At 38.6% G+C, this 19,985-nt stretch overlaps 1 protein-coding gene across 2 annotated transcripts in view; it reads left to right on the plus strand.

Moving 5' to 3' along the window:
- LRRC69 (leucine rich repeat containing 69) overlaps positions 1-19,985 on the plus strand; it is a 111,018-nt gene that overhangs the window by 20,880 nt on the left and 70,153 nt on the right. Inside the window, exon 5 of one of the 2 annotated variants that reach the window (XM_060115784.1) lies at positions 2,042-2,113. The exons of the other annotated variant lie outside the window; for it this stretch is intronic. Coding sequence (XP_059971767.1) covers positions 2,042-2,113 — 72 coding nt within the window. The remainder of the gene's footprint in view (positions 1-2,041; positions 2,114-19,985) is intronic. 2 annotated transcript variants of the gene reach the window in all.

Here is a 19,985-nt window from a genome sequence, read left to right on the forward strand (position 1 = left end):
TATACAGCACAAAATATTAGTACTTTTTGGTTTTCGAATATGTGCTAGTTATCTTCCATTTTTTCTTTACATCCACTCTCCCTCCTTTTCCACCCTGCTCTGTGCCTGGGAGACTGACCCGTATGGGCATCAATGAGCTCCTTTGTCCTCAGGCTTCCTCTAGGTTATGGCCAATGAGGGGCAATAGCAGGAGGTGAAAGGGCAGGGGGATATTGAATACCATAGAGTTTTCCCCTGGTGTTCTCTCTAATAGGGTGCTGTGAGTTACCTGCATGCTTTTCTGGAGGGTCATAGCAAATGTCAGGTAATCCTCAATGGACATTATTACATTCCCTTGACTCTTTAGGCCTGTGGTATTAAAGAACTCCCTGCTGTTGCTAGCTTTTGGGAACCTTGTGGTTTTAGGGAACTACCTTTCTTGGTTTAGGGAACCTCGTTGATTTCCCCGAACCCTGTCAAACTTTTATAAATAGTGGCTTTATTAAACTCTCCTCAAATTTCCCAGTTTAAAAGTACCGTTTCCTGTTAAGAACCTGTCAACTGAGCCCGCGTGCTCTGGAGCCTGTGCGCCACAACTAGAGAGAAGCCCGTGTGCTGCAATGAAGAGCCTGCACTGCAACTAAGACCCGATGCAGCCAAATAAATGAATACATTTTAAAAAAAAGAATATATTCCCTTTAAAAAGTCTGTGCACCCTGTAATGTGATATGTAAAAATATACCAAGGTATAGGCTATAAATAAGTATATTTCAAAAATTTTATTATTATATTCCTTAAAAATTCGACTTACTATAAACAAGTAAGAAAATGTCTTGGAATTACAGATTAAACCTATTAAAAGCATGTCTCCCTTATTTGAGGGAAAAGCAATAACAGCAGCAATATGATCATCATGAAGCATTATATTACTTAGTGTTCATAACAACTTTATAATGTATCTCTTATTATACCCATTTTAGAATAAATATCAGAGAGGTTATGTGACTTGAACATAGTTTGCAAAAGTCAGGAAAATAGCTCAGATCCATGTCTGTCTAACTTAAACGTCCATATTTCAAACCAATAGTCTTACCACAATTTTATAAATCCAAGGCGTTTAGACTTTAAAAAATTTGCATGCTAGTAAGTCCTGTCCTGAATTATCATGTAAAGAATGCCTATAATGCCTATAATCATTTATAATCATTTATGTCGTACATTTAATACGATTTAATACGATTAATACGATTAATACGACTTAATACGATTCAGTCTATCATTGTTCTTTTCAGTCTGAATTATAAATGATAAGACATTACAGAAAATACTCACTATCTTTTGTTACTGAACATATTATGAATCATTTTCTGGTACATTATAAATTATGTGTATGTCTGCACACATGCATATGAAGGTATATGCCCATCCAGTTACATTGGGCATGTGGCTAGACTAACAGATTTCCCTTATAAGGAAAGGGTTGTGTTAGCACAATGCCACACAAAAGGTGGATGTGAAATAAATGCCAGTGGAATTGTTGATAGAAATAGCTTTCTAAGATTACGTCTGTGCTCTGTCTCCCAAAGGTTCTTTCTGTTTTAATGATAGAAATGTCTACTAAGTGCTCACTATGTATTAAGCCCTTTAGTAAGTACTTTTGATTAGTAATTTATTTAATGCATTCAACATCCATATTGAAGATAGTGGCTTCCATGAACATTTCCATGTTACAAATGGAGAAACTAAAGTACAAAGATTAAGAAATTTGCCTATAGATATATAGTAAGTGTTGGAGGTGAATTTGAACCTACAAATAGTTACTACAAATAGTCTAGTTCTTGGTCACCATGTTATGTTGCCCTGGAGTGGTCAGAGGAAATGGAGAATTGAAAGAATCTGGTGATCCAGACATAGTGATCTCCCTGGGGAGATATACTGAAGAATTGACCAGGTAATTAGGAAAGGTGGTCAACTGCATCAAGTTTAAACTTACAAGAAATGTTTGTGATTCTATATATTAGACTTTTTAAAAGCTCTCTACCTCTTTTGTTTCCTGATACAGGGACTTTGTGATCTTTTCAACCTAAGAATCCTAGACATAGCTGGAAATGTTATTCAGATGTTTCCACCAGGAGTAAGTAGAGACTACTTGAAATATAATTGAAAAATAATTTTGTTTATGCTATTGGGAATAGAAAAAATAGGCAACCAGTAAAACCTATAGTAATTGGAACCTTGAATTATACAGATAATTCAAAGATTTGCTTTGTTCTAGAATTTCAAGACCTGTTCTTTCCAATTTCTTCCTTTGTGTTCTGTGCCTGCTGAACTTGTTTGAAATGAGTGAACTCTGACTGTTATCATAAATATTTTAATATATTAGTTATGGTTAAATGATTTTTAAAATCATATACTGTTTTTGGTTACCTCAGACTTTTTGAAAATATTATGTTCCAGAGCATAAATTTTTATCCCTTGCAATTAATCCAAAAGAGACACTTCTATTAGTTGTTTTTAAGCCATAAACAATGAAAAATGAACTTTTTTTTTCATTTGGAGATGAATTTTGACTTTGCTTTATTTCAAATACCTGAGAAGTAGTTGGTCTTAGCAACTTTTAACTTCTGGGAAAGAAATGGCAGTTTTTCATGTTGGGGTGAGCATGTTTCCACTGCAAAGTAATAATTAGAAGCCCATCAATCCACAAGGTATTCAATAAATAGTTGTCGATCCATTAATTACTTTTTATGATTGATCAACACAAAAGTGAGATTTCAGTCCTTTTAACCCACTGAGCAATATTTTACACTGAAGAAGACTCAAATAGGAAAATTGAGTGTAATTTCTGTGTTTTAGAAAAAATGTAGAGTTTTTTTTAATTTAATTTTTTTATTTTTTGCTTTATAACAAATTTAATCAGTTATACATATACATATATTCCCATATCCCCTCCCTTTTGCATCTCCCTCCCACCCTCCCTATCCCACCCCTCCAGGCGGTCACAAAGCACCGAACTGATCTCCCTGTGCTATGCGGCTGCTTCCCACTAGCTATCTACCTTACGTTTGGTAGTGTATATATGTCCATGCCGCTCTTGCACTTTGTCACAGCTTACCCTTCCCCCTCCCCATATCCTCAAGTCCATTCTCTAGTAGGTCTGTGTCTTTATTCCTGTCTTACCCCTATGTTCTTCATGACATTTTTTTCTTAAATTCTATATATATGTGTCATCATACAGTATTTGTCTTTCTCTTTCTGACTTACTTCACTCTGTATGACAGACTCTAGGTCCATCCACCTCATTACAAGTAGCTCAATTTCATTTCTTTTTATGGCTGAGTAATATTCCATTGTATATATGTGCCACATCTTCTTTACCCATTCATCTGGTGATGGACACTTAGGTTGTTTCCATCTGCGGGCTAATGTAAATAGGGCTGCTATGAACATTTTGGTACATGTCTCTTTTTGAATTATGGTTTTCTCAGGGTATATGCCCAGTAGTGGGATTGCTGGGTCATATGGTGGCTCTATTTGTAGTTTTTTACGGAACCTCCATACCGTTCTCCATAGTGGCTGTACCAATTCACATTCCCACCAGCAGTGCAAGAGTATTCCGTTTTTTCCACCCCCTCTCCAGCATTTATTGTTTCTAGATTTCTTGATGATGGCCATTCTGACTGGTGTGAGATGATATCTCATTCTAGTTTTGATTTGTATTTCTCTAATGAGCAAAGATGTTGAGCATCCTTTCATGCGTTTGTTGGCAGTCTGTATATCTTCTTTGGAGAAATGCCTATTTAAGTCTTCTGCCCGTTTTTGGATTGGGTTGTTTGTTTTTTTTGCTATTGAGCTGCATGAGCTGCTTATAAATTTTGGAGATTAATCCTTTGTCAGTTGCTTCATTTACAAATATTTTCTCCCATTCTGAGGGTTGTCTTTTGGTCTTGTTTATGGTTTCCTTTGCTGTGCAAAAGCTTTTAAGTTTAATTAGGTCCCATTTGTTTATTTTTGTCTTTATTTCCATTTCTCTAGGAGGTGGGTCCAAAAGGATCTTGCTGTGATTTATGTCATAGAGTGTTCTGCCTATGTTTTCCTCTAAGAGTTTGATAGTGTCTGGCCTTACATTTAGGTCTTTAATCCATTTTGAGCTTATCTTTGTGTATGGTGTTAGGGAATGATCTAATGTCATACTTTTACATGTCCCTGTCCAGTTTTCCCAGCACCACTTATTGAAGAGGCTGTCCTTTCTCCACTGTACATTCCTGCCTCCTTTATCAAAGATAAGTTGACCATATGTGCATGGGTTTTCCTCTGGGCTTTCTATCCTGTTCCATTGATCTATCTTTCTCTTTTTGTGCCAGTACCACACTGTCTTGATTACTGTAGCTTTGTAGTATAGTCTGAAGTCAGGGAGCCTGATTCCTCCAGCTCCGTGTTTCTTTCTCAAGATTGCTTTGGCTATACGGGGTCTTTTGTTTTTCCAAACAAATTTTGAATTTTTTTGTTCTAGTTCTGTGAAAAACGCCAGTGGTATTTTGATAGGGATTGCATTGAATCTATAGATTGCTTTGGGTAATAGAGTCATTTTCACAATATTGATTCTTCCAATCCAGGAGCATGGTACATCTCTCCATCTATTTGTATCATCTTTAATTTCTTTCATCAGTGTCTTATAATTTTCGGCATACAGGTCTTTTGTCTCCTTAGGTAGGTTTATTCCCCGATATTTTATTCTTTTTGTTGCAATGGTAAATGGGAGTGTTTTCTTGATTTCATTTTCAGATGTTTCATCATTAGTGTACAAGAATGCCAGAGATTTCTGTGCATTAATTTTGTATCCTGCTACTTTACCAAATTCATTGATTAGCTCTAGTAGGTTTCTGGTAGCATCTTTAGGATTCTCTATGTATAGTATCATGTCATCTGCAAACAGTGACAGCTTTATTTCTTCTTTTCCAATTTGGATTCCTTTTATTTCCTTTTCTTCTCTGATTGCTGTGGCTAAAACTTCCAAAACTATGTTGAATAAGAGTGGTGAGAGTGGGCAACCTTGTCTTGTTCCTGATCTTAGTGGAAATGGTTTCAGTTTTTCACCATTGAGGACAATGTTAGCTGTGGGTTTGTCATATATGGCCTTTATTATGTTGAGGAAATTTCCCTCTATGCCTACTTTCTGCAGGGTTTTTATCATAAATGGGTGTTGAATTTTGTCGAAAGCTTTCTCTGCATCTATTGAGATGATCATATGGTTTTTCTCCTTCAATTTGTAAATATGGTGTATAACGTTAATTGATTTGCGTATATTGAAGAATCCTTGCATTCCTGGAATAAACCCCACTTGATCATGGTGTATGAACCTTTTAATGTGCTGTTGGATTCTGTTTGCTAGTATTTTGTTGAGGATTTTTGCATCTATGTTCATCAGTGATATTGGCCTGTAGTTTTCTTTCTTTGTGACATCCTTGTCTGGTTTTGGTATCAAGGTGATGGTGGCCTCGTAGAATGAGTTTGGGAGTGTTCCTCCCTCTGCTATATTTTGGAAGAGTTTGAGAAGGATAGGTGTTAGCTCTTCTCTAAATGCTTGATAGAATTTACCTGTGAAGCCATTTGGTCCTGGGCTTTTGTTTGTTGGAAGATTTTTTATCACAGTTTCAATTTCAGTGCTTGTGATTGGTCTGTTCATATTTTCTATTTCTTCCTGATTCAGTCTTGGCAGGTTGTGCATTTCTAAGAATTTGTCCATTTCTTCCAGGTTGTCCATTTTATTGGCATAGAGTTGCTTGTAGTAATCTCCCATGATCTTTTGTATTTCTGCAGTGTCAGTTGTTACTTCTCCTTTTTCATTTCTAATTCTATTGATTTGAGTCTTCTCCCTCTTTTTCTTGATGAGTCTGGCTAATGGTTTATAAATTTTGTTTATATTCTCAAAGAACCAGCTTTTAGTTTTATTGATCTTCGCTATTGTTTCCTTCATTTCTGTTTCACTTATTTCTGATCTGATCTTTATGATTTCTTTCCTTCTGCTAACTTTGGGATGTTTTTGTTCTTCTTTCTCTAATTTCTTTAGGTGCAAAGTTAGGTTGTGTATTCGAGATGTTTCCTGTTTCTTAAGGTGGGATTGTATTGCTATAAACTTCCCTCTTAGAACTGCTTTTGCTGCATCCCATAGGTTTTGGGTCATCGTGTCTCCATTGTCATTTGTTTCTAGGTATTTTTTAATTTCCCCTTTGATTTCTTCAGTGATCACTTTGTTATTAAGTAGTGTATTGTTTAGCCTCCATGTGTTTGTATTTTTTACAGCTCTTTTCCTGTAATTGATATCTAGTCTCATAGCATTGTGGTCGGAAAAGATACTTGATACAATTTCAATTTTCTTAAATTTACCAAGGCTTGATTTGTAACCCAAGATATGATCTATCCTGGAGAATGTTCCATGAGCGCTTGAGAAAAATGTGTATTCTGTTGTTTTTGGATGGAATGTCCTATAAATATCAATTAAGTCCATCTTGTTTAATGTATCATTTAAAGCTTGTGTTTCCTTATTTATTTTCATTTTGGATGATCTGTCCATTGGTGAAAGTGGGGTGTTAAAGTCCCCTACTATGATTGTGTTACTGTCGATTTCTCCTTTTATGGCTGTTAGTATTTGCCTTATGTATTGATGTGCTCCTATGTTTGGTGCATAAATATTTACAATTGTTATATCTTCTTCTTGGATCGATCCCTTGATCATTATGTAGTGTCCTTCTTTGTCTCTTCTAGTAGTCTTTATTTTAAAGTCTATTTTGTGTGATATGAGAATTGCTACTCCAGCTTTCTTTTGGTTTCCATTTGCATGGAATATCTTTTTCCATCCCCTTACTTTCAGTCTGTATGTGTCTCTAGATCTGAAGTGGGTCTCTTGTAGACAGCATATATATGGGTCTTCTTTTTGTATCCATTCAGCCAATCTCTGTCTTTTGGTGGGAGCATTTAGTCGATTTACATTTAAGGTAATTATCGATATGTATGTTCCTATTCCCATTTTCTTAATTGTTTTGGGTTCGTTATTGTAGGTCTTTTCCTTCTGTTGTGTTTCTTGCCTAGAGAAGTTCCTTTAGCATTTGTTGTAAAGCTGGTTTGGTGGTGCTGAACTCTCTCAGCTTTTGCTTCTCTGTAAACGTTTTAATTTCTCCATCAAATCTGAATGAGATCCTTGCTGGGTAGAGTAATCTTGGTTGCAGGTTTTTCTCCTTCATCACTTTAAGTATGTCCTGCCACTCCCTTCTGGCTTGTAGAGTTTCTGCTGAGAGATCAGCTGTTAACCTGATGGGGATTCCCTTGTGTGTTATTTGTTGTTTTTGCCTTGCTGCTTTTAATATGATTTCTTTGTGTTTAATTTTTGACAGTTTGATTAATATGTGTCTTGGCGTATTTCTCCTTGGATTTATTCTGTATGGGACTCTCTGTGCCTCCTGCACTTGATTAACTATTTCCTTTCCCATATTAGGGAAGTTTTCAACTATAATCTCTTCAAATATTTTCTCAGTCCCTTTCTTTTTCTCTTCTTCTTCTGGAACCCCTATAATTCGAATGTTCGTGCGTTTAATGTTGTCCCAGAGGTCTCTGAGACTGTCCTCTGTTCTTTTCATTGTTTTTTATTTATTTTGCTCTGCAGCAGTTATTTCCACTATTTTATCTTCCACCTCACTTATCCATTCTTCTGCCTCAGTTATTCTGCTATTGATCCCATCTAGAGTATTTTTTATTTCATTTATTGTGTTTTTAATCGATGCTTGATTCATCTTTAGTTCTTCTAGGTCCTTGTTAACTGTTTCTTGCATTTTGTCTATTCTATTTCCAAGATTTTGGATCTGGGAAATAGAATCTTGGATCATCTTTACTATCATTATTCTGAATTCTTTTTCAGGTAGACTGCCTATTATCTCTTCATTTGTTAGGTCTGGTGGGTTTTTATCTTGCTCTTTCTCCTGCTGTGTGTTTTTCTGTCTTTTCATTTTGCTTATCTTACTGTGTTTGGGGTCTCCTTTTTGCAGGCTGCATGTTCGTAGTTCCCGTTGTTTTTGCTGTCTGTCCCCAGTGGCTAAGGTTGGTTTAGTGGGTTGTGTAGGCTTCCTGGAGGAGGGGACTAGTGCCTGTGTTCTGGTGGGTGAGGCTGGATCTTGTCTTTCTGGTGGGCAGGTCCATGTCTGGTGGTGCGTTTTGGGGTGTCTGTGGACTTTTTATGATTTTAGGCCACCTCTCTGCTAATGGGTGGCATTGTGTTCCTGTCTTGCTAGTTGTTTGGCATAGGGTGTCCAGCACTGTAGCTTGCTGGTCGTTGAGTGAAGCTGGGTGCTGGTGTTGAGATGGAGATCTCTGGAAGATTTTCGCCGTTTGATATTATGTGGGGCTGGGAGGTCTCTTGTGGACCAGTGTCCTGAAGTTGGCTCTCCCACCTCAGAGGCACAGCACTGACTCCTGGCTCCTCAATTTGGGATGATTTGTTGTCCATTCATGTATTCCACAGATGCAGGGTACATCAAGTTGATTGTGGAGCTTTAGTCCGATGCTTCTGAGGCTGCTGGGAGAGGTTTCCCTTTCTCTTCTTTGTTCTCACAGCTCCTGGGTCTCAGCTTTGGATTTGGCCCCGCCTCTGCGTGTAGGTCGCCGGAGGGCATCTGTTCTTCTCTCAGACAGGACAGGGTTAAAGGAGCAGCCTCTTCGGGGACTCTGGCTCACTCAGGCCGGGCGGGAGGGAGGGGCACGGAGTGCGGGGCGATCCTGCAGCGGCAGAGTTCGGCTTGACGTTGCACCAGCCCGAGGCGCGCCGTGCGTTTTCCCAGGGAAACCGCCCCTGGATCCCGGGACCCCGGCAGTGGCGGGCTGCACAGGCTCCCGGAAGGGCAGTGTGGACAGTGTCCTGTGCTCGCACACAGGCTTCTTGGCGGCGGCAGCAGCAGCCCCAGCGTCCCACGCCCGTCACTGGGCTCCGCGCTTTCAGTCGTGACTTGTGCCCGTCTGTGGAGCCCCTTTAAGCAGCGCTCTTAATCCCCTCTCCTCGTGCACCAGGAAACCAAGAGGGAAGAAAAAGTCTCTTGCCTCTTCGGCAGCTCCAGAGTTTCCCCGGCCTCCCTGCCGGCTAGCTGTGGCTCATTAGCCCCCTTCCGGCTGAGTTCTCGCCGCCAGCCCCAGTCCTCTCCCTGCGCTCTGACCGAAGCCCGAGCCTCAGCTTCCAGCGCCGCCGGGGCGAGCAGACAAGCCTCTCGGGCTGGTGAGTGCCGCTCGGCACCGATCCTCTGTGTGGGAACCTCTCCGCTTTGCCCTACCCAGGTATGTGGGGAGTTTCTTGCCTTTTGGGAGGTCTGAGGTCTTCTGCCAGCGTTCAGTAGGTGTTCTGTAGGAGTTGTTCCACGTGTAGCTGTATTTCTGGTGTGTCCGTGGGGAGGACGGTGATCTCCGCATCTTACTCTTCCGCCATCTTACCCAGAAGTCCCAAATGTAGAGTTTTTTTGTGGTAAATTATACATAACATAAAATTTACCATTTTAAACATTTTTAAGTGTGGCACTATGTATATTCATGTTGTTGCACAACCATCATCACCACCTATCTCCAGAAGTTTTCTATCTTTTCAACTGAAACTGTACCCATTAAACACTATAACTTCCCATTCCTCCCTCCCTCTAACACCTGGCAACCACCATTCTACTTCTTGTCTCTAAGAATTTGAGCACTCTAGGAATCTCATATGAATAGGATCATACAATATTTGTCGTTTTGTGACTGGCATATTTCACATAGTATAATGTCTTCAAAGTCTGTCTATGTTATAGCCTGTGTCAGATTTCCGTCTTTTTTATGGCTGAATAATATTCCATTGTATGTATATGCCACATTTTGTATATTCATTCATCTGCCCATGGACAGTTGGGTTGCTTCCTCCTTTTGGCTATTGAGAATAATGTTGCTTTGAACATGGGGTACAAATATCTGTTCCAGTCCCTCCTTTCACTTCTTTTGAGTATATACCCAGCAGTGGAATTGCTGAGTCATATGGTAATTCCATGTTGTAATTTTTTTAAGGAATTGCCAAACTGTTTTCCAAAAATACAGTTTTGAATGTTTAATAAGCACTGGATGTTGTTAATGTTGACCTGGTAAATTCTGCAATATTTTATTCATCCTGCTACAAGGTATTATTCATGTCTTAGTTTAACTCTTTTTCTGCCCTATGATGTCTTCTCTGATTGCCAAAGCAGGCTTCTGATGCTAATTCTTCTCTGGTACCATTATAGTTTGTACATACCACAAAGTAGAGTAAGTCTTTTCAAGTCTGTCTTCCCATTAGACTGTAATCTTACAGAGGAAGGGAGTACTCTTTTTAACCTTTATACCTGCAGTGTCTTAAATTTCAATTGAATAAATGTTAAACAAATAAAAATAATGTTCTTAAACTACATTCAGTATTTGCCTTAGTAATATCGTGAATTCACAGTTTCTTCTACAGTGATTCTGTACTTACAATTTTGATTAAAAAAACATTATTTAGATCCCATTAATTTAGAGTAATTTTGGCAGAATCTGAGTTAGTATCACCTTTGTAACATCTATTTCAGAATTTTCTGAAAACTCTGAAGTAAGGTATTCTGTGAATTCATCTGAGCTTTGGTCCAACTGGTTCAAGTTAATAAAATTTCCACATTTTATTAGATGGGACAACTAATGGGGAAATGATGAACACAGAGGATAAATGACTGGCTCTAGGTTATGCCATGATTATCAGTGAAAGAGAGTAAGTTTCAGAATAATGGTAGTGAACTTTAAAAATAATTAGACCATCCTTTTCAGGAAGCAACATAGTATAGAAATGAAGAACATGGACTTTGGGGTCATTTACACATGAGTTTAAAGTTCTAACTTTCTATTTTCTAAATTTGTAATCTCTAACAAGTGGCTTAACTTCTCTGAGTTGCCATTTTATTTGTCAAATGTGTATATTAATACCAATAACTTTAGGAAGGTTGTTAAGTTACATAATGATTTAAAGCATTTTGTACAAAGTTGGCATTCAAGGAATGGAAGCTCTTATGATTATATGTTGTATGTACAATATATACCAAGAGTGAAATACTACTAATATGTATAATTATAGTGATCATCCACTGTCTACTAGCATTAATAGGAAGAATTAACCTTTTGAGGTACATGTTCTAAAAACTTATTTTTATTATAAAATTTTCAAACATACATAAAAACAGAGAGAAAAGCAAAAGGAAATTCCATATACCTATTGCCCTGAAGTGTAGTATTAACCCAAAGATTTGAAAATGTGCTCTGTAGAAGTGTCTTTAAGTGGCTTATTGCTTATTGCTTACAGCTATTGCTTTTTCTTTCTTTCTTTCTTTTTTTTTTTTTTAAATAGGGCTTTATTTAAATCTGTTGCTATTTATGACCTGAAAGTTGGTATGCTATTTGGAAAATGCAGTTGTTTCACAGAAGTTTAGTTTTTATTCATATGGCTTTTAAATATTTGAAACTGAATTTTCACCAGGATTTTTATATGAGTATACATTAAATGGAGATCTGCAGTAAGGCAATGGGACTGTTATAATTATTTGTTCATATGTGTTGAATCAAAAGAATTTCTAGATTATTAAGAAAAATGCCGTCATGATCAGATAGTGAGTTAGCTGTATTAGAAATGCATTGGTTCTTTTATTACCATGTAGTCAGATATAGTACATTGAGACTTTAATTTCTTTCCTTCTCTTTTTCTCTCTTCTTGATTTAAACTTAAAACTTTTTTTGAAAGTTGTACAAATTGTACATTCTTCTTAAAGTTTCAAACAACAAAGAAATACAGAATAATAATAAAAGTATCCATTCCAGGACCTCTACATGTGTCTTCTTTAGAAAAGTCTGTTAAATCATATATATATATATTTTTTTAAGAATTTTAAGGGAGTTTATTGCCAGAAAGTGCCAGTGTCTGAAAAGAGAACCATAAATGCTCCTAAGCAAAGGTAATCACCATCCTTTCAAAATATGCCAACAGGAAGAGAGGTGCCAAAGCAATGTAGTTCCAGAAAGGGAGTCTTCCTCCTGCTTCCTTGAGGTGTGGCAGAAAGGTCCTCAAAATCAGGCTGTCCCCTGAGGACTTCACTCTAATACAGAGCAGGAAGTCACTTCACCTCTCCATGCCCCTTCTCGTTCTCTATCTTTCAAATGGAAGGTCTTTTGGTTATAATTATATTGTTTATCCTTTCCTGTGTATTGTGAGCTTGTTGGGATGATCACATTCATCATTTCACTGGACGATTTATCATTTGCTGGGCCATGAGGAGCCACATTTGAAACCCACCAAGAGGAATTCACAGCCTACAGAGATCTTAAACTCAGAGCACAATTCAGAAACTGGACATGATTTTGGTATTTTTCTTTGAGAAGAGGATGATGCATTTTCAGTTGGGCATAGGTATTTGAATGAGATTAGATGTGCCATTTTTGGAATTAGATATATGGAAAAACGAAAGTGTGTAGATGTGGGCACTGAAGAAGGTGGTTAATAATGAATAATACGTTTTTCACATTATACTATGTCTGGATTGCTTTCATAATACTTAATTTCCCAGTATAAATTTTCTTATTTATTTATTTATTTATTTATTTATGACTGTGTTGGGTCTTAGTTGTGGCACACGGGATCTTTCGTTGTGACACATGGGATCTTTCATTGCAGCACACAGGCTCATCCCTAGTTGTGGTGCGTGGGCTTCTCTCCAGTTGTGGAATGTGGGCTTCTCTCTAGTTATGGTGTGTAGGCTCTCTAATTGTAGTGTGCAGACACCAGAGCACATGGGCCCTGTAGTGGCAGCACATGGGCTCTCTAGTTGTGGCATGCAGACTCAGTAGTTGAGGCACTCAGTCTTAGTTCCCTGGAACCCATGTTCCCTGTTTTGGACAGCAGATTCTGAACCACTGGACCACCAGGGAAGTCCCTAAATTTTCTTTTTAACGAAGTACCATCTAAGTATGTAAAAGGTGTCATTGGTAGTAGAAAGATCAGTAGAGAGAAAGCAAAACTCTGGGGCTGATTTCTTGATTTGATATACCATTGCACAATTTGAGGAAATTTTCAGTACCTCAGATAAAATTATTTGATATCCAATTCCTATCTAAGACATGTCAGACTTATTCATTTTAGTAGTTTGTAAAGTATCCTGTGCTTCTTGGATGAATAGGGATTGTTAAGATATTTTTAAAGATAACTTTTTTTCTCCCATTTATTCTCTTCTCTTCAAATAACCTGTGTAAATAGCATTTTTCTGATTATAGAAGTAATTAATTCATTGTAGAAAATCCATAAAATAAACAAGGATAGAAAGGGCCAAATACAAGGTATCTTTAGGTTTGCCTCCCAAAGAGTATTTATTGCTGTTTTTTTTTTCTTCAAGTATCTTATTTTTATATGTGCACTTAAAATATTGAAAGCATATTTCATAAGAAATATGTATCTTGTTTTTTCTTCTAACATTATATATTGAGCACTTTCCTTAAATGAAAGTTCTTCAAATATGTGATTTTTAATGACTGGGTGTCCTTTTACCTTTTCTAATCATATCTTCCCTTTTTCTTACATTTTTTTATTATATTGATGGAATTGGATGTGGATTTTGAATGAACAAGCCTTTGAGGAAAAGGATGATCTGAAACAAAATGTCTTTTATTTGTATCTCTTTTTGGGAGAGTAACAATTTTGAGACATGGCCTGTGATGGACAGTGAACCATAAGGAAACATTGCCAGTTGCTCAGATGGTGGGAGAAACAGTGATGCTTGGTTTACGAGTTTCCTAGTCCTGCTGTAATGAGGTACCACAAACTGGGCATTAAAATAACATGTCACATATCTCTGTTATCTTGTAAGGACACCAGCCCTAGGATTAGGGCCCACCCTAATCTAGTATACTCTTGTTTTTACAAATTACATCTGTAAAACCTCTTTCTAAATAAGGTCACATTCTGAAGTTCTAGGTGGACATACATTTGGGGGTATGTCTCATTATATTTGGGTAGAACAACTCATTATATCTGGGTAAAACAATGAGTTTTAGTACTCTATCTAGCACCTGTATGTGTGAGAGATATAACTCTCCTAAGTGAGGCTTATATGACAATTCAGTTCAACCAAGCTAAACTCTCTTCTGTGTTTTGGTCATGAAGATTTGAAGAATTTCTATCCTCAGGAAATTCTGGGGAGACAAATAAACAAATATGAATGTTGTCCTCTAAGAACTTTGGATTTCATGTTTGAAATGCACCTTAGGGAGATCATAAGAAAAATATAAAGACAGAAATTTAAAAGTAGAAGAATTAAAGAAAGTGGCATTAATTAGCTTAAAAGAAAAAGGAGGTAGGTAGGTGCTAATTGCATTGTTGAGTTCATTATATGAAGGGAGACAGCAACCAGCTGCCTTAAAAACTTTTTTTTTAAATAACTTTTAATGATGGAGAAAAAAAAACACACTGTGATTTTATGCAGAAAGGCTTTGGATTAAGATATTATAGAGGGATTTCTAGGAGGAACGTGTTACCAAACTCTCTCTAGATTCTAAAAGAAAGAATAGAAAACAGTCTGAAGTAGTTATGATTCAGCCATTTCAAAAAGGAGAAAAGTAAGTCACTGAGTTTTTCAGTTACCTTGAAGCAATTATTTATATATATATTTTTATCTTTTTATTATTATTATTATTATTATTATTATTAGTTTCTGCTTTATAACAAAGTGAATCAGTCATACATATACATCTGTTCCCACATCCCTTCCCTCTTGCGTCTCCCTCCCTCCCACCCTCCCCATCCCACCCCTCCAGGCGGTCAAAAAACACCAAGCTGATCTGCCTGTGCTATGCGGCTGCTTCCCACTATCTATCTACCTTACGTTTGGTACTGTATATATGTCCATGAATCTCTTTCGCTCTCTCACATCTTACCCTTCCCCCTCCCCATATCCTCAACTCCATTCTCAAGTAGGTCAGTGTCTTTATTCCTGTTTTATCCCTAGGTTCTTCATGACATTTTTTTTTAAATTCCATATATATGTGTTAGCATACGGTATTTGTCTTTCTTTTTCTGACTTACTTCACACTGTATGACAGACCCTAGGTCTATCCACCTCATTACAAATAGCTCAGTTTCGTTTCTTTTTATGGCTGAGTAATATTCCATTGTATATATGTGCCACATCTTCTTTATCCATTCATCCGATGATGGACACTTAGGTTGTTTCCAGCTCCGGGCTATTGTGAATAGAGCTGCAATGAACATTTTGGTACATGTCTCTTTTTGAATTATGGTTTTCTCAGGGTATATTCCTAGTAGTGGGATTGCTGGGTCATATGGTAGTTCTATTTTTAGTTTTTTAAGGAACCTCCATACTGTTCTCCATAGTGGCTGTACCAATTCACATTCCCACCAGCAGTGCAAGAGTGTTCCCTTTTCTCCACACCGTCTCCAGCATTTATTGTTTCTAGATTTCTTGATGATGGCCATTCTGACTGGTGTGAGACGATATCTCATTCTAGTTTTGATTTGCATTTCTCTAATGATTAATGATGTTGAGCATTCTTTCATGTGTTTGTTGGCAGTCTGTATATCTTCTTTGGAGAAATGCCTATTTAAGTCTTCTGCCCATTTTTCGATTGGGTTGTTTGTTTTTTTGCTATTGAGCTGCATGAGCTGCTTATAAATTTTGGAGATTAATCCTTTGTCAGTTGCTTCATTTGCAAATATTTTCTCCCATTCTGAGGGTTGTCTTTTGGTCTTGTTTATGGTTTCCTTTGCTGTGCAAAAGCTTTTAAGTTTCATTAGGTCCCATTTGTTTATCTTTGTTTTTATTTCCATTTCTCTAGGAGGTGGGTCCAAAAGGATCTTGCTGTGATTTATGTCATAGAATGTTCTGCCTATGTTTTCCTCTAAGAGTTTGATAGTGTGTGGCCTTACATTTAGGTCTTTAATCCATTTTGAGCTTATCTTTGTGTATGGTGTTAGGGAATGATCTAATGTCATACTTTTACATGTCCCTGTCCAGTTTTCCCAGCACCACTTATTGAAGAGGCTGTCCTTTCTCCACTGTACATTCCTGCCTCCTTTATCAAAGATAAGTTGACCATATGTGCATGGGTTTTCCTCTGGGCTTTCTATCCTGTTCCATTGATCTATCTTTCTCTTTTTGTGCCAGTACCACACTGTCTTGATTACTGTAGCTTTGTAGTATAGTCTGAAGTCAGGGAGCCTGATTCCTCCAGCTCCGTGTTTCTTTCTCAAGATTGCTTTGGCTATACGGGGTCTTTTGTTTTTCCAAACAAATTTTGAATTTTTTTGTTCTAGTTCTGTGAAAAACGCCAGTGGTATTTTGATAGGGATTGCATTGAATCTATAGATTGCTTTGGGTAATAGAGTCATTTTCACAATATTGATTCTTCCAATCCAGGAGCATGGTACATCTCTCCATCTATTTGTATCATCTTTAATTTCTTTCATCAGTGTCTTATAATTTTCGGCATACAGGTCTTTTGTCTCCTTAGGTAGGTTTATTCCCCGATATTTTATTCTTTTTGTTGCAATGGTAAATGGGAGTGTTTTCTTGATTTCATTTTCAGATGTTTCATCATTAGTGTACAAGAATGCCAGAGATTTCTGTGCATTAATTTTGTATCCTGCTACTTTACCAAATTCATTGATTAGCTCTAGTAGGTTTCTGGTAGCATCTTTAGGATTCTCTATGTATAGTATCATGTCATCTGCAAACAGTGACAGCTTTATTTCTTCTTTTCCAATTTGGATTCCTTTTATTTCCTTTTCTTCTCTGATTGCTGTGGCTAAAACTTCCAAAACTATGTTGAATAAGAGTGGTGAGAGTGGGCAGCCTTGTCTTGTTCCTGATCTTAGTGGAAATGGTTTCAGTTTTTCACCATTGAGGATGATGTTGGCTGTGGGTTTGTCATATGTGGGCTTTATTATGTTGAGGAAAGTTCCCTCTATGCCTACTTTCTGCAGGGTTTTTATCATAAATGGTGTTGAATTTTGTCAAAAGCTTTCTCTGCATCTATTGAGATGATCATATGGTTTTTCTCCTTCAACTTGTTAATATGGTGTATCACATTGATTGATTTGCGTATATTGAAGAATCCTTGCATTCCTGGAATAAACCCCACTTGATCACGGTGTATGATTGTTTTAATGTGCTGTTGGATTCTGTTTGCTAGTATTTTGTTGAGGATTTTTGCATCTATATTCATCAGTGATATTGGCCTGTAGTTTTCTTTCTTTGTGACATCCTTGCCTGGTTTTGGTATCAAGGTGATGGTGGTCTCATAGAATGAGTTTGGGAGTGTTCCTTCCTCTGAAATTGTTTGGAAGAGTTTGAGAAGGATGGGTGTTAGCTCTTCTCTAAATGTTGGTAGAATTCGCCTGTGAAGCCATCTGGTCCTGGGCTTTTGTTTGTTGGAAGATTTTTAGTCACAGTTTCAATTTCAGTGCTTGTGATTGGTCTATTCATATTTTCTATTTCTTCCTGATTCAGTCTTGGCAGGTTGTGCATTTCTAAGAATTTGTCCATTTCCTCCAGGTTTTCCATGTTATTGGCATAGAGTTGCTTGCAGTAATCTCTCATGATCCTTTGTGTTTCTGCAGTGTCTGTTGTTACTTCTCCTTTTTCATTTCTAATTCTATTGATTTGAGTCTTCTCCCTTTTTTTCTTGATGAGTCTGGCTAATGGTTTATCAATTTTGTTTATCTTCTCAAAGAACCAGCTTTTAGTTTGTTGATCTTTGCTATCGTTTCCTTCATTTCTTTTTCATTTATTTCTGATCTGACCTTTTGATTTCTTTCCTTCTGCTAACTTTGGGGTGTTTTGTTCTTCTTTCTCTAATTGCTTTAGGTGCAGGGTCAGGTTGTTTACTCGAGATATTTCCTGTTTCTTAAGGTGGGATTGTATTGCTATAAACTTCCCCCTTAGAACTGCTTTTGCTGCATCCCATAGGTTTTGGATCATCGTGTCTCCATTGTTATTGGTTTCTAGGTATTTTTTGATTTCCTCTTTGATTTCTTCAGTGATCTCTTTGTTATTAAGTAGTTCTGAAGTTGGTTCTCCCACTTCAGAGGCACAGCACTGACTCCTGGCTGCAGCACCAAGATCCTTTAATCTACCCGGCTCAGAATAAAAGGGAGACAAAGTAGAAAGAAAGAATTAGTAGAAGAAAGAAAGAGAGAGAGAAAGAAAGGAAGAAGGAAAGAAAGGAACGAAGGAAGGAAGGAAGGAAGAAAGAATGAAAGAAAGAAAGAAAGAAAGGAGGGAGGGATGGAGGGAGAAAGGACGGAGGGAGGGAGGAAGGATGGAAAGAAAGAAAGAAAGAAAGAAAGAAAGAAAGGAAGGAAGGAGAGAGGGAAGAAGAATGGAAAGAAAGAAATGAGGGAGGGAGGGAGTAAGGAAAGAAAAAGAAAGAGTGAAAGGAAGAAGGGAGGGAGGGAGGGAGGAAGGAAAGAAAGAAAGAAAGAAAAAAGAAAGAAAGAAAGAAGGAAAGAAAGACAGGAGGGAGGGAGGGAGGGAGGAAGGAAATAAAGAAAGAAAAAAGAAAGAAAGAAAGAAGGAAAGAAAGACAGGAGGGAGGGAGGGAGGGAGGAAGGAAAGAAAGAGAGAAAGAAAGGAGGGGCAGAGGAAGGGAGGGAGGAAGTGAAGGTAGGAAAAAAAGAAAGAGAGCAGATAAAGTAAAATACAATAAAGTATAAAATATAGTAGTGTTATTAAAATTAAAAAGTAATTATTGAAAAAAATAAATGGACACATAGAACCCTGGGACATATGGTGGAAGCAAAGCTATACAGAGAAGATCTCACACAGAAGCATACACATACACATTCACAAAAAGAGAACAGGGGGAAAAGAATCGAAAATCTTGCTCTCAAAGTCCACCTCCTCAATTTGGGATAATTCGTTGTAAAAAGAGGAAAAGGGGAAAAAGTCTGAAATCTTATTCTCAAAGTCCACCTCCTTAATTTGGGATAATTTGTTGTATAAAGGGGAAAAGGGGAAAAAATCTTAAATCTTGTCCTCAAAGTCCACCTCCTCAATTTGGGATGATTCGCTGTCCATTCATGCACTCCACAGATGCAGGGTACATCAAGCGGACCATGGAGCTTTAATCCGCTGCCTCCGAGGCTACACGGAGAGATTTCCCTGTCTCTGCTCTCACAGCTCCCGGGTCTCAGCCTTGGACCTGGCCCTGCCTCTGCACGTAGGTCACCGGAGGGTGTCCGTTATTCGCTCAGACAGGATGGGTTTAAAGGAGCCACTGACTCGGGGGCTCTGGCTCACTCAGGTCGAGGGTAAGGAGGGGCACGCAGTGTGGGGCGGGCCTGCGGCGGCAGAGGGCAATGTGACGTTGCACCAGCACGAAGCGCTCCATGCGCTTTCCCGGGGCAGCTGTCCCTGGGTCCCGGGACCCCGGCAGTGGTGGGCTGCACAGGCTCCGTGGAAGGGGGTGTGGACAGTGACCTGCGCTCGCACACAGGCCTTGTGGCGGCGGCAGCAGCAGCCCCAGCGTCCCATGCCCGTCTCCGGGTTCCGCGCCTTTAGCCGCAGCTCATGCCCATCTCTGGAGCTTCTTTAAGCAGCGCTCTTAATGCCCTCTCCTTGCGCACCAGGAAACAAATGGGAAGAAAAAGTCTCTTGCGTCTTCGGCAGCTCCAGACTTTTTCCCTGGACTCCCTCCGGGCTAGCCGTGGTGCACTAACCCCTTCAGGCTCTTCCTGCGGCAGCCCCAGTCCTCTCCCTGCGCTCCGACTGAAAGCCGATACCCGAGCCTCAGCTCCCAGCCCCGCCCGCCCCGGCGGCCGAGCAGACAAGCCTCTCGGGCTGGTGTGTGCCTGAGGGCACCGATCCTCTGTGCCGAATCTCTCGGCTTTGCCCTCCACACCCCTGTTGCTGTGCTCTCCTCCGCTACTCCGAAGCTTTCCCCCTCCG

The sequence above is a fragment of the Mesoplodon densirostris genome, chromosome 13, assembly GCF_025265405.1.
Source record: "Mesoplodon densirostris isolate mMesDen1 chromosome 13, mMesDen1 primary haplotype, whole genome shotgun sequence".
In the NCBI taxonomy this organism is placed as follows: Eukaryota; Metazoa; Chordata; class Mammalia; order Artiodactyla; family Ziphiidae; genus Mesoplodon; species Mesoplodon densirostris.